Raw genomic sequence first — 16,310 nt, 5'->3', positions numbered from 1 at the left:
GCGGGCCATCTCCCCCCACGCCGAGTGGCCACGTCACAGGACCAGCCCCGAGGTGACCTGGCACCAGGACACGGAGGCATGCAGGGTCCGAGCCCCGCGCTGCTGCAGCAATTACACAGACATCGCAGTAAGCAAAAATACCGGCGCTCTCCTTAAAATAGCAGATGACGGGCGTGTTGCAAAACATGTCTGAGGAACTCGCAGAATATTGTGGTCAGCAGTAATGATACTTTCTTATTTTTTCTGGTGTAATTTTTTCCCTTTTACTTAGGGATATTGTAATAAAGAGGTGTTTACAGGGGAGGCCCGTCAGTGTTTTTTGGCCCGGCCGAGGGTTTCCACTGCGGCGTTTGAAGTTACTGGTCAATGCTCTCTGCAGGCTGCACGTGTCCACCAGGACTCGTGCGATCTCTGGCTTTCTTCTGGAGGTTTCCAAAGCCAAGCCTGATCTGTGACTCCAGTTCTCACCAGGTGCCTCTTGCTTTCCCCAGTCACCCATTATCACCAGCTAGCGGTGTCTGGGGAGGTTCCCCCACCCATGCATTTCTGTGTTGGAGGCACCGCTGGGTCACCGGCTCCGATATCGCAGCTCCATCCATCTGCCCTTCAGTGCTCTGAGACCAGGGCACCAAGCCCCCAACCCTAAATAACGAAGATGCGATTGCAAAGGCCTTTTTATGGGTGAATAATATGGGATGGGAAGGAACAAGACCCCCTTCCTCATAGAGATCTTTATCAATGAGGCTATAGATATTTTGCAGCACACGTGTAACGTGGTGGCACAGGCAGGACTTGGTGTCCAGCCACTTCCAGCCTCCCCCGGTCTCACCGCGGGAGGGGTGCTGGGGTCTTAGGGCTGCACCTGAATGCTAACGCTATGGTGCAATGAGGATGCTTTAGAAACACCAAGGAGACAATTTTTTCTCTCTGCTTCAAGGGCCTGGCTGCCAAAGCTGGTGCTTGATGGGCTGCTTCTGTTTCTTCCTAAAAATCCTGGTGCACCTCAGAGGGGGAAGCCCACCTGGGTGTCACAGCAAGCAAAGGTAGGTTAGGGAATGCTGCTCTTGCTGCAGCAGTTTGGAAAGCCCTGGGTAAATCCACAGGGTTGGGGCAGGAGAAAATTTCAGGCTCTCGAGGTGAGGAAGGCGAGACGGAGATCCTGGAACGCCCGGGAGCCCAGAAGCTGCGGGGCAGCTGCTCTCCACCCGCCAGATTTGTCGTGTAGCCCAAATCCCCATTTCTGCATGTGCCTCCTGTTGGGTCCCTCGTGGAAAAAAAATACCAAGTGCAGTTTTGCTTTTTTTTCTGGACAGGGTGGCAGACCTTTTCCTTCCTCTTTCAGCCTGCTACCAACCATGAAGAGTGTCAGCTGAGTGCTGCTGGTGCAGACTGGGTTTGTCTGCAAGGGGACGTCCTCCCGTGAGCCCCTCTCTTCTGCAAGTCCTACAGCGAGTAACACGAGACCACATCTATTTTTCCGATTAGACCAAATGCTTTCTAAAAAAAAAAAAAAAAAAAAAAAAAAAGAAAAGGCCTAACTGGCTGATGCAAACCGACCTTTGAATCTGTGACAACCGCACTGCTTTATGCCAAGGAAGACCTTCCCCAGGGATGTCAGATGTCCCGTGTCCTTCAAGGCGCCCTGGGAAGGTGCCAGGCAGGGGCAGACCAACCTGCAGAGCAGCCCCGAAGAGCCCAGCGACGCTAATAACAGAGCCTATGTGATTTTCTGGAAAAAAAGACCCCATGTGTGCCAAAAAGGCGACAATCTCCCTGAACACGGGAGGTGGGGTGGGCTGCTACAGCATCCTGCACCCTGCGGCCAGCCCGTCCCTGCAGCCCCAGCGTGATGGGAGGGAGAGCCGGGAGCAGACATTATCCCCGCGCCGGAGGAATGCTTTGCAGTTATGTACCCTTTCACCAAAATAATCCAAGTGCTCGGGTACCAGCCAAACCACAGGAGAATTACAGCCAAGAAAGCCTCTCGCAGTAGTAGGGAAATAGCAAACCCTTTAACTGTTTTTCCAGATCAGCACAATTATAGCTTTAAATCCACCGAGCAGATTTTTCTCTCTTCTCCCTCCTCCTTTTCCCTTTGGCCGTGCTCAGACTGGAAACGTCATGTCTGTGCCTGGAGCAGCCGCGGGGATGGGGGCTCAGGGCTGCCCCCCCTTGCAAGCACCCCGGGGCTCGAGCTCTTACTGAGGGTGGTGGGGAGCTGTGCCCAGGGGGGGTTCAAGGGGGCCAAACCCTGCACTGAGGCTTCACAGCACCCCTTTGCTGCAAAGCGGGTCGGGACACCACGAGACACGAGCTCGGGAGGCAGGGAGCAGCTAGAGAGCTCTCTAGAGCATCCAGCACTCCAAATCCTAGACCCGCGGCTCTTGAAGCCCATCCGGGACCCACTCCCCAGCCGTGCCACCTTGCCAGCAGCATCAGCGAAGCCCTGGCCTCAGCCAGCTCGGGAATGCTATATTTATTATTTTTACAGCTTCTGAAGGCTAATGGGTGTTTATTCCCAGGGCTTTCCTTCCACAGCCAGTTCTTCTCAAGCTTCATTTTTTGCATAGCTGGAAACTTTCAATCCGCAGACACAAGCTGCCGCGGGGCAGCAGTCCCGGTGCTCGCTGCGTGGAGCATCACGGCTGTTGCCGTCTGCCCCGTGGAGGCACAACCTGCCCCGCGGAGGCACAACCTGCCCCGCGGGCCCCTTTCCCTCTCCTGCTTCTGTACTGGGGTGTCTGGTGGCAATGGAAAGCTGAGGGCAGTGGTTGGCATGACCTCCCATGCACGTGTGGGAGGAGGGAACGGGTCCTTTTGTCCTTCCTTAGGGAGTGACACAGCTCCTGCTCATGGGGCGATGGGCAGGAATCAGGAAAAGCAATTGGGAGAGGGGAGAGGAAAGCCGAAGGGAACTTTTTTCCCATGTTTTACCTGATTTTGGACCTCTAAGAATATTTTCTCCCCAAACTCAAGGAGATTCCAGTTTGTGTTTGCCACAAACATCCATGTGCAGCATGAGGAGAGCACACGTGGGGATGGGAGCTTCCATGTTTGAGGACATACATCCCACGTGCATTTGCGGAAACCCTTTTCAGGTTTGAACACACGCATTTTGCCCAAATAAATCCATCCGCAGCAACAAATGTGCCTGAAGTCATGCAATTCATACCTTAAACACCTCCAAAATGGAATGAACCGAAGTATGACTTGGGACAGAGGAACATCTCCAAGCCAAGTCACCCTTTTGGGTCAACACCACAATCATCTCTGCCCTTACAGTAACTTCCTCTCCTTCTACCAAAGGAGACTGCTGCTGCTGCACAAAGCTACATTGCACGGTAGGATGAGTTTCGGTAGCCTGTTGTCATATTTTCCATTCACATACTCGGAGAAAGCACTTGGGTTGCACCTCCAGCTTAATGAAAAAGGGAGAGAAAGTGTTGAGAGAGAAGTCTGAAAGCCACTCGCTGCTCGGGAAGACAGTGAGCAGAGAAAAGCCGCCCCACAAGTCAATGAGCTTTTCGAGCAGTATGTATCCAAGCTTTTTTTTTTTTCCCCCCTTGGAATTTAATAATCTGCTTTCCTCCCAGATTTTCCACTATCAGGGTTGCAGTTACAGCCCCCATGTGCAAATGATCTGGCTTCTTCCCCAAAAGGTTAGGAAAAGGGAAATAGTCACAACTAAAAATATACCTACAGAATATTATATATAAAGTTTGTGTATACACGTACACCCAAATGTGCCTATACACACACACAGATATATGTATATAAATTTATATATAAATATAAACGCTGCTTTGAAACCCTTCTAAAACCATCCGCGCTAGCCAAAAGCGGCATGAAAAGACTCAGACTGAAGGATAGGTGCCAAAGTCCTCAGATTCCACATTTGGTATTTGGCAGCCGGGTTTCTGCATGTTGTTATAACCATTGCTCCTATAGGAGCCACGCTTCTGAGATAACCGTTTAGTTTCTCTGAGCTCTTCTGCATTTCAGTGGATTTCGTTAAACTCCTCTGGGATGGTATTGAAGGATGCTCGTCTGGCTTCTGCCTTTACCAGCAACTGGGGTTTCATCTTCGCATCTCCATTTCTTCTGCCTCCTGCCAACTCCTGGGGTTGGCCAAGGCTCAGCACAATTATTATCCTGCTCGCTCTGTATGTCCTTGGTTTATACTATAGATGTTTTGTATGTTCAGTCATTTATCCTTTAACCAGAGTGAGTCATGGTGGCTTCATTTTTTAACTGTGTACACATATTTAATAGAAGTTTTATACTACATAATTGCATACTCAAATAGATGCTGTACTTATGTATATACATACACTCATTCTGTGCAGAGAATATCCTTTTTTTTCATGCAAAGGAACCGACAGAAGAGAAAACTACAGCTGTGTCCTGCCTGATGTTGGCAGGAGAGATGCGAGAAGGGCCAAAACGAGCCAGGGCTCGTCTTTGCTCCAGTGCCTTGCTGGGAAAGGAGGCAAAATCCTCCCTTCGCTGGTCCCCAGGGAAGCCACCCCTTGACCACCCCAGCAGTGATGGTGGCAGCTCGAAGGCATGAGAAAAAAGCATAAGAGCCCCCAAACAGCATGGGAATTGCAGTCCTTCTGCCAGGGTGCAGCCAGGATCATGCCTAAAACACCGTCTATAGCTACAACTGTGCTGCAAATATGCAAAAAAAATGGGTGTTTTCCACCAATCTCTGCAGGGCCTCTCCCTCAGAGAGCTCACTTTGGGCAGAAACCTCTGCAGAGCAGCAAAACCAACCCGTGCAAGCACTGAACACCAAATGGCTTAGCTACTGCTGCCATCCCTGCCTGGCAGGGAAATCAAACCCCGAGGGTCGGGCGGAATCGCACAGGATCTCTCATAAATGCCTTGACCAGGACCCCCGCAAGATGGGCCGAGGGGTGGGCCAGGCTCAGCCGCATCCGTACCCTGCATCTCCTGCCCCGGGGTGGGTGAGGAGGGTCCTTCCTCAGGAGCAAGGCTCAGCTGCGCTCCCAGGAGGGTTTCCCACCACCTGCACCCACGGATGTCACTTTGTCATTTGAGGAGCACAGTGGCACACGAGCACCTTGGAGCAAGGCACCTGCGTGCCATTCACATCCAGTTACGCTGCTCTCCTCCAAGGGGAAGCTTCTGACATGTTTAGGATGAAATGAGATATGGAAAAGGGATATTCTCCAGAAGCAGAGAGGAATGCGATGGCAAAGACACTCTGTTCCTGCTCTTTATCTGCTTCAGAGAACCACGATCTCTGAACAGCCTTTCCTAGGCTTAGCCCTGACCTGGCAGACACCTCTGTGGAGCCAGTCTCTTGCAGGGGCCAGTGCAAATACCACCAAATTTTTGGGGTTTTGGATCCCTTACTGATAGAAAATATTTCACAGCAGAGGTCTGTGCAAATGGAGAGCTCGCATGCTCTGAAGCATCAGATCTACCATCCTGGAGAGCCTGGTCTCCATCCTATCATCTAGGAGACATGCCTGGGCTCTGCCCAGGAGCAGGTGAGGGATGGAGACACCAGGCTGGGCTGAGATTCCCTTCGAAATTAAGCGCACGGTGCCACCCAGATGCGCTCCAACATCGCATGGAGGGAGATGAGGATAGAAGACTTCATACCAAGCAGAGCAACATCATCTGGTAACATCAGCCATCCCCACCCAGGTCTCGAGCAAGGGACGTTGCAGGAATTTGCTTTATTTACTGGAACTACTCAACAGCCGTGTTTATGCCGTGCTCCGGTGGCTTTGGCCACGAGCAGTTGTGCTGTCAGGCTGCCCAAAATTCTTTATCCCCCCCAAAAAGCATTTCTTTTGGTAAATATCCCCATTCGCAAGCAAAGAAAGGGTGGAGGGCTGTGTCCCATGCCAGATGTTTCTGGCTCGTTAAGTGTAAGCTGGCCGGTTGGGAAACAGTCCCATAGCACAGGTTCATGGACAACGAGGATGAAAAGGATCCCAAGAGACCACCCGGTCCCTGACACGGCCCCAGGCAGGGCTAGCTCTAGGAGAAAGCTACCCAACTGCTGCCTGCAAACCTGCTCATGGACCACGGGGATGTTCCCCCTGCAAGGATGCTCTGATACCTGGCGTGGTCACGGTTCTGGGGAGACTCAGCCCAGCCGTGAGCAGCCCTGCACTCGGTCTTGAGCTGAAGCAGTGGAAAAGCTCATCACGGCCACGCAGATGTGAGAATCTGAACTTCAGAGGGGATACTGGGTGCCAAAATACCTGCTCGGGACCCCTCTCTGCAATGGGGCAGAGGCAGCTTCATGGGCTGCACCCCAGGCAACCCCCTCCCTTCCCAGCCCATCCCAAAGCGCACGCTTCCAGTGAAAAGCTGAACTTTATCCCACCATTCAAAGCCTTATGAATATTAACTCGGGTCTCTGCTGGACGGTGGAAGGAAACGGTAACCCGGAGAGTGGAAACATCAGCATGGATTTAATTGCAAACGGCCACCCAGGATGCAGCTGGGAGCACCGCAGCCCAGACAGCCCCTGCAGCGCCGATGCAGCACGGGGGCCGCAGCATCAGCATCACGCCATTACCTGGATGCAGGGTACCCTTTGGGAAAAGCACAAAATCCTTGTGGGAAACCAGGGGTCACAGCCAGCGGAAAGGCTCGCTGCAGCATGCCTGGGCAGCTGACCCCAACCTTCCATTAAACAGAAGGGAAACGGCGAGCGGGGAGGTTTCAGGCCACGCCGACGGCAGCTGGGGACACCAAGGTTAAAGCCAAAGCTCCCTGCTCCTCCTTGCAGTGAAATATCAGCTCGGCTTGAGGACACAGGACAGGGTCCAGCCCCACGCCCCCTACCAGCACCAGCAAAGGTCATGCAAAGGCAGCACAGGACTGAATTTTGAATTTCAGGGGTATCCATCTGCATTAATTACATGTTTGCTTGCTGCTGTAAGCCTGGCTGTCATCCACCCATGGGGCAGATCCTTCAGCTCCGCAGTAATTGAGTTGCAGGGAATTTCAGGGCCTTTTGAGCTGCCCTCATCACTGCAGCATCCAGATGTGCTCCTGGAGAGCACCAAGGGTCTCTGCCAACATCTGTGCAGGATTCCCCAGTGGGGATCAGCCCTGGCGAGGAGCAAAACCTGCCATGAAACCCAAAACCCTAGCAAAGCCCATCTGAGTCTCATCTTGCACTCCTGATGGATGCAGGCAGGTCTGAGCACTTCTGCAGACCGCAGCTCTTTGGTGGAAACTATATAAAATGGGATGGCCTTGTCCCAAAACCCAGATGGGTTTCCAGCGAGTGTCGGAGGCCAAGGACCGGGGGGAACCGTGAACTTGCCTGGAGCGAAGCCCCATGCATGGCACCTGCCACCGACAGGCAGCCGGGCAGGAGCCAGAGCATAGCACCCTCCATACACATACACCTATCAAATACAAAATATACTGTTATCCCCCCCAAACTCCTCTTTTTGAAAGGAAGAGGGTTTCTATTCTCTACTTTGCCCAGGTTGGATTGGCACCAGCATCACCAAAAGCAAACCTCAGTTTCCCTCGGAGCCGCAGCACTGCCCACCCCAAACCAGCGGTCGGATGGAGCAGGAGGAGATATTCAGCATTTTGGGTAGGTTGCTTTAGATCCCCTCCTCTTCAGAGCCCAGCGCAAAGCTCACTTACCATTTCTTCCCCCCGATGTCATGCTGCTGCACCGTATAGCCAAAATATGCTTCCTTAGAGCCAGCTATGATTTTAGGCCTCTTGGTGTCAATGTTGAAGGTGTCACTGAACCCTGGGGAGAGAAAAGAAGGATCCCGTCAGCCAAGGTGTTGAGACAGTAGAAGAAAACACTTTTTTGTTGTGGTCAGAGGCTGAACGGGTCACCCCAAGAGGCTGTGCGGTCTCCACGCATGGAGGTATTCAAACTGCAACTGGACACAGCCCTGGACAACCTGCTCCAGGTGACCCTGCTTGAGCAGGGGTTGGACTAGATGACCTCCAGAGATGCCTCCAACCTCAACCATCCTGGGAATGCTGTTCCCCCAAATTGTATAATATGCCCCAGGAGGGTCCTACATGAAACAGGGGTGGTTTTACCCCATCACAGCAGCTCCGTGGCACAGCATTCTCACAGCCAGCCATGACGGAGAGGAGGCTGCAAGCTCCAAAGCACACCAGCCCCACCTCACCTGCAGCTACCCAGCACTCCTCTCTCCAGCACTGAGCCCCCAGGGAGTAGCCAGCCCCAGGGCTACAGCTTTAAGTGGGTTCATTTAGGGTTTAGAGGCCACAGCTGTACAAGCCCTGGGGGGCAGCCCCCTGCCCCAGCCCACCTGCAACGGGGCTTCACCCCAGCAGGCACCAACGTGCTCCTTGGGGCAGCTGAACTGGTGCCCACCACTGCTACCAAAGCAAAAGTGTGTTTCTCCTTTATGATAAATGAAAAAGTATTTTTCCTCTAGGCTGCTGTAAAAGTGAATCAGCTGAAGCCAGGGCTGCCAGGATGGGCATGGGGAGGGGAGAGGAGAGCACCCTCCTCCCCTCCGACGTCTCCTCAAGCCCCCTGTGATGGGTGATGCTGCTCTGCAACACTTTGCTCCTCCAGCTGTGGAGCAGCAGCTGCTCATGGTGGAGATGGCCACCGCCATGTCCCCGCACACCCCAGCAGGGACCACGGGCTGGGGGTACATAGAAAATGTGTGGCCATGCCAGATGTGCCCGGTCTGGAGCCCATCACCCAGCCTGGCTGTCCCGGTGGGCCACCTCCTGCTGTCCCCGAGGGTTTTGCAGCACCAAAGAGCCAAACCTGGGATTCACTTTTCCTGTGCGAGCAAAAGCTGGTGCCACTAGCAGCTTTGCTAGGGAGAGGTGGCTCTGGAAGCGGATGTCCCTGAGGATGGATGCTCAGACCTGGACAGGGTGATTTTTGGGTTTATTCTTCTTCCCAAGGTTGCTCTGGAGGATGCCCCTTCCCGCAGGACAGCGGGAGCAGGATCCCTGGCCACGGCATCCCAGCTCCGAGGAGCCTGGTGCTCACAGCCCACCTGGGTCAACCTTCAAGAGCAATTTACTTGCCAGGGAGCAAATCTTAGGGGATCGGTCTGGCAGCTCGTCCCTCTGCCAGGAGCCGGAGCCAGCGGCAGGGTGTGCAGACAGGGGAGTCAAGTGAGTCTCCCCAGGACTGGGGTGTTTTGGGGCTGCTGGACATGCCCCTTCACCCATCCATGGGTGCAGGACCTGCCCCAAATTGTGCCCACAGCCCCCCTGGGTGCATTTGATGGAGAAATTGGCTGGGGGCAAAGACCACCCCGGGCAGGGCGGACGAGCACTGTCTGTGCCGAGGGGCTCTGGCACTGCGTTGCCTCTATTACTGGTGGCTGCAAAATGCTGCAGCCACTCGTGTCCCGTGTCCCGTGTCCCATGTCCCACAGCCAGCAGGTATCAGCCCACAATATCCTTTTCCAGAGACACGTACACTTTGGCTCAGGCCAGCGTCACGTTCAAACCCTCCACGGGTACAAATGCTGCACGGCTTCTAGAGGGAGGTGTTTTTAATTTACGATATTCTTTTCCCCACAGGTTTGCTTAAGCATAGAGGGGCATGGCCCAGGTCCCAGCAAGGAGCGGCTGCATGGGAGACAGTGCTGCAGGGAAGGATACTGCTAGCCAGGATATCCCAGCTCTTCGTTCGCCGTTGGGCAGAAAGTAGCTGCGGTTGCAAATAAAAGATCCTGGTGTTCCTAGTAAGGACGGCTTTAAAAGCAGCAGAAGGATCACTTTTGGTATTTATTGGGGTATAAAGGGGTTGTCAACAGGAGAGGTTGGGGATGCCGCTTCCCAGGCAGAAAAATTCAGGTTGGAAAGTGTTTTTATAGGTAGGAATGTTAGGGATAAACCTGATTTTTTGCAGTCATAGGAACAAAGCTGCAACCTTGGCTCTGTAAGCAGAGAAGCTCAGCGTCTCGCCAAGGAGAGCTGAGGTAAGGAGCTTTAAAATCCTACAAAAAGAAATTCTAAAAAGCAGGGGGGGGAAAGGAAATGGGGGAGGGGGAATGAGAGCCAGCATATTTTGTGGTAGATTGACCTTATTTAACATTACAAAACAAATTAAAACCTTCTCTGAGTTAACCATTACCCAGTGGAGAAACGGAGGCCAGGACTGGCCTTTGAGAGGAGTGATGGGCAAGGGGAGGGGGGAGGTTTTGGGGAGCTGGGAGCACCCTGGGGTGTCACATTGCTGCCACCAGCAAGCAGGGGTGACACCCTGGACCTGGCTGGAAGAGGAGGGTCTTTTGGGGAGGGGTTTTTGTATTTCAAGCAAGGTTCAATTCCAGATAATGCAGAGACATCTTCATCACTCGGGTGCAGAGCAAATGTCAGAAAGGATGTGATGGGTTTTCTTCTGATTTTTTGCATTCAGCAGAGTTTCTCTGCTTTTGCACTGCAGAGCCCCAGGCAGAGGTTTTGGGGGAGCAGGAACACTGGGACAGGTTGGGGACCCCCATCCCATGGCTCCTTGCTTTAGGACCCCATCGTGCAGCTGTAGCCTCCTGCAAAAGGCAGCCAGGCCGGTCATGAAAAGCAACATAGAACCCCAAATAAATAGCGGGAACGCTTCATTAACGGCAAAGGTCTCTGAATTGGGGGGAGCAGGGAGAAGTGCTGCAAGGGGCTCCGTGCCGCTCACCGTGCCGGAGCCTCCCACTCGCGGCAGGTAGCGGGGACCGGGGAGGCGACGGGGCTGGAAAAGCAAAATGATCTGGAAGAAAGTTTCCAGGCGATGGATGGCAGAGGGGAGGAATTTCAGAAAGCCAACAGATGTGGGTGCATTCGAGGCAGAAAGAAAAAAAAAAAAAAAAAAAAGGATCGGAGAATATTTAAACTGGCTTAAACTAACGGGAGCTTTTTGAGAGGTTGTCAAGGAGATTTAGCAACCCAAAGAACCGAGTCTCATTTTCTTGTCAGGAGTGACATCACTGTCATAAATAAGTGACCAAAAGCCACATGTTTTGCTTGCGATGCAGCCAAGGCAGGAAGCCTCAAATACCTCCTTTCCGAACTGGAGCTTCTGTCGAGTCCAAACTTTTGATTCTTGTCACATCAAATATTGAAAAGAAAAAAAACCCAAAACACATTTGGGAAACAATACTGGGAATAAAAGCCACCTTTTCTGCCAAAAAGAATAAAAAGAAGTCCTCCCTGTAAGGGAAACCTTCAGGAGGGAGATGCTCTCGGGGCCCCAGCACTGTCCTCCTGCCCATACCTCTGCCCGTGCCTCCTGCCTGCATCCTTCGGGCAGGCAACGGGATGCACCGCTGGCAAAGGGACTCTGGCAAGGTGCCGTAACGCAGCCCAGCGGCGCTTGCTGTGATGCCCCAAGGCTGCCTCTGCTGCTGTGAGAGGTTTGGGGCTTTAGCTCGCTGCCTTTGCTCCAAACCTTTACGATTTAAGGAGGTGTGGAGCCGCCGGAAGATTTTCCTTATTTTTATTTTGACTGCGAGGAAAACGCAGTCAGTTTTTTGGACTGCATCGTGCAAACCCAGCCTGTTTCGCTGGCCTCCAGCACTTTCACAGCTCGGGACAGAGTTTCTGGAGAGAGGCCGAGCCAACATGGGGCAGCAACACGGTGGGGAGAAGCATCTCAAAGGCTGCGGCTGAATCCAGCCCATGGGAACCTATGTCCGGACCCGCGTGGGCTCTTCTGCCGAATTCCCCAGGTCGAAGGCAGCTTGCCTGCTGCCGGGCTGCTGCAGGTGCGCAGGAGCAGCATGGGAGGAGATAGGGGATCTGGGGGCACTACAGGTGACCTAGGAAAAGGGTATGAATGGGACACGAGAAGAGCACGTGCCACGCCAGGCTTTCTTGCAGGGACGAGCGAGCTGCTCGCTGGAGGAGCCTGGGAGCACGTGGCGGGGGGAAAGCTCACATCTGCCAAAAACCTGGAGCGTGCCGGGGTCAAGCAGCTTGATCTGGCACTTTGAAACCCGCCTTGCTATTCCCGCTCCTGCTTCCTCTCTCATCGCTCAAGCCCGTACCGGAGAGGTGGCCTCTGCGATGGGGCAGCGGGTCCGTGGACCTCAGCGTCACCGCTGCGACCCCTGCATCCTCAGCATCCCTGGGGATGCCGCTGGCCACCCAGCGCTGGGCTTTCTCCTTTGATCCCATCCCCACCACCACATGGGCTTTGGTGGCATCGGATGCTCCTCTGCAACCCATCTGCCAAACACATTACATTTTCTTTTCTTAGGATTGAAATATTGGGCTTAACTAGAAAATGTTTAAGGTTAATGTAGGGTATTTGGGTAAAAACTAGCAGGCCCGAGAAGGAGCAGGGTGGGCCACCTCTCCCTGTGCTTCCTTTTAGCTTTAATTCCTATCGAGCGCTCTTTGCCGAGTGAGATGCTGAAAGCACGAAATTCCTCTCCAGGTCGCTATCTCAAAGCCAGCGTTTGTCATCAGCTATTAGGAAACAATCCAGGGTTTGGTGGCTGCTGCAGCGGTGGATGGAGAGCCAGGGAATACTGAGGATGAACAGAGGATCAGTCATCGCCAGCTCGTGTGTTGTAACATTCCTGGTTACCCACAAAATCTCTGACAAACAGCCCCAGGGCGTTAGCTACACAAGTACCTTGTGCTTCCATAATTCCAGCTGTCTGGCCCCCCAAAAAGTCAGGGAGGAGCTGTTTGATGGCCATGTTTTGCAGCCCTAAGGAACGTGTCGATTAATCATTTGCGGCACATTCATTAGCGATAACGCAAACGGCATCAGGAATAAACAGCAGCAGGTCTCTGACCGCCCCTTTCCCAGGGAGACGCCAGGGAAGCGATGGGTTGTGGGGGCCACGGCGGGGTTGGCTTCTCAGAGCCCCCTGTACCTCAGGGGGCTTGTTTAACGGACCTTCCCTGGCCAAACCTTGGCCGGTGGATGGACAACTGGTACACAGGGAGGTGGGGTCCCACTCAGCCCCATCGTTGGGGCTGTGCAGCCACCCAAAATTAAGTACCCACCATCAAAGCCCGGACTGGAGCATCCCTTGGGAACCCACCTGGACAATCCCAAACATGCCCCCTGGAGCAAGCACGACGGTTTTACCATTTGGTGACCCCTTAGGGAGGGAAGGAGCTGACTGCCTTCTTTGGAAAACCAAACCAGCGAAGGAAAATGGATGGTCTGACACAAGGGAAGTTATCGCATCTCGGCACATCCTCCCTGGCTCCTTCTGGAAGTCGCGGCTTCCCTGTCAGCGCACAGTATCGGCGAGCAGCCGGGCGATCCGCAGCCACCGAAGGCGTTTATTTCAACAAGCTGTGGCTCAGCACCCCTTGGCCGGGCTCTCCCGCTTTCGGCCCAGACCTGTGCCCTGCTTCCACCCAACCCTCGAGGAAGAGGAGCTGGCCTGATCCGAAGTTTAGGGACACCTTGGGTTGTCCCCAGGACGGGCTGTGCACAGAGGCACGGCACTGTGGGGGGGTCCCTGGCCCTGCAAAGTGCCAGCTGGAAGGGGACAGGCTGCCAGGCACCGGCATCGCCTGCCTCCTCCCTCGGCTCCATTGCTGGTGACAAGTAATAACCAAGCAAGCGCTGGAGATGCCACGGTGCCTCCGGGGACTCCCAGCCCGTGGGACGATGCAAGAGCGGGGACAGAGTTTCCCTGGGGTTTCCCCGGGGCTGCTGGAGAGAGCAGGGAGAGGGGTTCCCCTCGGGCAAAGCATCGCCAGAGCCCAGTTTGCACGAGAGGGCAAGCTCCGGGACAGGCACCGCTGCCTGCTCAGCAATGGGGCCATTCCCAAGGATGCACGTCCAAGCCCAACACCCTCAGCTCAGCCCAGGGCCCTCGGGGGTCCTGCACATCGCACAAACTTGCTTTTAGTCCAGATGGCAAAACGCCAGCGTTAGTCCTCAGCAAAATATATCGACCAGTAGCCACAACGCATCCCATCCTGGTCCGGAGACCACCACAGAGCACCGGAAGAATTAACCCTTCCCACCGGCACAGGGCTCACGTTCGCTGCAGCAGCGCTGCCATCGCCGGCCGCTCCAGGCACAGGCAGAAACCCCCGTGGGCAGAAACCCCCGTGGGCAGGAACACCCCTGTGGAGGATTTCTGTTCAGCCCAAGGCAAAGACACCGACTTGCCACATCCCCTGACTACACTCTGCAATAACCGTCATATGTCTACGAGCAGCATCTCTTTAAGGGGAGTTCACCCCACAGGCTCGGTTGCCCACGTAAGCACGGCCGGGGATGTGCCGTCGTCTCCGTGCCGGCGCAATCAGCCCTGGCAGCTCCACGCAGGCAGCCCCGCGCCCCGCCACGCTCGCTGCCGCCATGCAAGGCACAGACACATGTTCCCTATTAAGCAAAGAAAGGCAGCTCCGCTGCGGCTTGCTTTAAAGGATCAAGCCACAGTGCAATTAGAAAGGGGGAAAAAAAAATAAATAAAAGAAGTAAAAAAACCACCCTGGCGTGTTTTTCCATCAGGATGTTTAGAAATGTTTGCAGTGGCAGAAGCGCTGCAGGCTGGCGGGGAGGCGTGAGCCGGTGGCAGGGTAGCGGGGTAAAGCTCTTTTTCCCCTTTGCAGCACCGAGCGGTCGCAGCCTGGCTGCTCTGAGCCTGGGCTGCGTGCGGGAGGATGCCAGATGTAATTGCAGCAAAAATGACCGCTGCCGGGGAGCCTCCTTCTGCAAGAAGCGAGCCCGAGCACGCCGGCGAGGGGCCAGCAAGAAGCAGAACCCCCCTTCGCACCCCAGCTCCTGGCAGGGCTCGTCCCGCACGCACTGAGCCGTATGGGGGAAGCTGTAGGCTCACCTCCTGAAACAAAACACTTGCCTAAAATCTCTCTTAACTTATTTAACCCCAAGCAATTTTCCTTTGCGCAGCCCCTTCACGTGCAACGGGACAAACCACCTGTGGATCACAAAAGTTAACTCTAGGTAAAAGGGTCTGGCTTTATTTTGGGGCGACTTTTCTTTCCCCCCGCTATCCGATGCTTCAGAACAACACTAACTAATCCTGCTCCAACTGCAGCCCAGCCGAGGAGGGGGGCCGGGAGGACGCTGTGCTGCCCGCCCGCCCTGCTTATTCCTGGGAGCCCATCAAAGCCCTCCATCCCTTTCAACTCCCCTTCGCCCGCCTTGAAGGCGCCCGCCTCGCTCCCTCCCTCCTGCTCCCGGGAAGACTTTTCCAACAGCCTTATTAACCTTGGGCTTCCTCCAGCACCTTTCCTAAATAACCAAAAGTTATTCCCGGTTGCTGTCCCCTTGCCTGGGGAATTGGGGTGGGTGCAGGAGGGGGAGCAAGCGCTTACCGGGCAGGAGGCAGAGGGAGCAGGCGAGGAGCATCCCGCTGGGGAGGTCCATGGGAGCGCCGGCTGCCCTGCTCCCCGGCCCCGAGCATCCGCGGGAGGCAGCCAGCCAGACTGGTAGCCTCGCTCGCAGAACCCTTTCCTTATCCCCAGCCTTTCCCGGCTCCCTGACAGAAGGCGAGCATTGGGAGGGAGTGGGAGGGACGAGCGAAACTTGTAGGAGGTACAGCAGGAGAGGACGGGAGAGGGGACAGCCTTCACGCGGCCGTGGCACCCTTTAGGGATCAGCTTCCCAGCAGGGCCGTGCTGGCTGGGAACTTCAACCCCATGGCAGCACCCTGGTCTTCTCCCCACGGCACCCTGCCGGGGTCCCCCGGGGTCTCCTTGCCCCGATGGGTGCTTGGAGACAGAAGGTCTGCACGGGGTCACTGATGGCTGTGGGGTGCCACCTCTGCTGGGTGCCACCTCTGCTGGGTGCCACCTCCAGCTGGGTGCCACCTCTGCTCAGGAGCTACCACCGCTCAGCCACCAGCTCTGCTCAGGTGCCACCTCTGCCTGGGGACCACCTCCGCTCAGATGCCACCTAGTCTTGGGTGCCACCTCCAGCTGGGTGCCACCTCTGCTTAGATGCCATCCCCAGGATGGAGGAGAGCAGAGCCGGTGCCCACAGCACCGAGGAGGCTGCTGCGATGCCGCCGGGCACCAGGCGGTGCTGGGGCACCCGGTCGCACCATTTCGTTTCCCCAGCACCTACCCAGGCACGAGCACGTCTCCGCTGGCGCGGGCACCCAGGAGAGTCCGGCTGGGAAGCAAACAGCAAAGGAGCAGGAGAAAAACTGCTGACGAGCGTTTTCTTCCCCTCTGCCAGGGCTGTCCTCGGGCACAATGGGGTGCTCTTGCTGCACACAGCTCTTGGACCAGTATCCCCAGTGTCCCCCCACCGCTGTCATTTAGGGCCCCGTCACCTCTGGGCTATACTAAGCAGCCCGAAACACCCAAAGCACAGCAGCGTCCCCGGGGTGGGATTT

The 16,310-nt window shown here is 55.0% G+C and overlaps 1 protein-coding gene across 3 annotated transcripts in view; it reads right to left on the bottom strand.

The window, feature by feature from the left end:
• Positions 1–15,463, bottom strand: part of ITGA11 (integrin subunit alpha 11) — a 52,024-nt gene extending 36,561 nt beyond the window's left edge. For all 3 annotated transcript variants that reach the window (XM_072871093.1, XM_072871091.1, XM_072871092.1), the window contains exons 1-2: positions 15,286–15,463; positions 7,657–7,768 (exon numbers count right to left, since the gene is read on the bottom strand). In XM_072871093.1, the coding sequence (XP_072727194.1) occupies positions 7,657–7,768; positions 15,286–15,337 (164 nt within the window). In that variant the 5' untranslated portion in view covers positions 15,338–15,463. The remainder of the gene's footprint in view (positions 1–7,656; positions 7,769–15,285) is intronic.
• Between the last annotated feature and the right edge of the window lie 847 nt (positions 15,464–16,310).

The sequence above is a fragment of the Ciconia boyciana genome, chromosome 8 (assembly GCF_034638445.1).
Source record: "Ciconia boyciana chromosome 8, ASM3463844v1, whole genome shotgun sequence".
Lineage (NCBI taxonomy): Eukaryota > Metazoa > Chordata > Aves > Ciconiiformes > Ciconiidae > Ciconia > Ciconia boyciana.
Note: the sequence above shows the minus strand (reverse complement) of the source record. Positions and strands in the feature narration are given on the sequence as shown.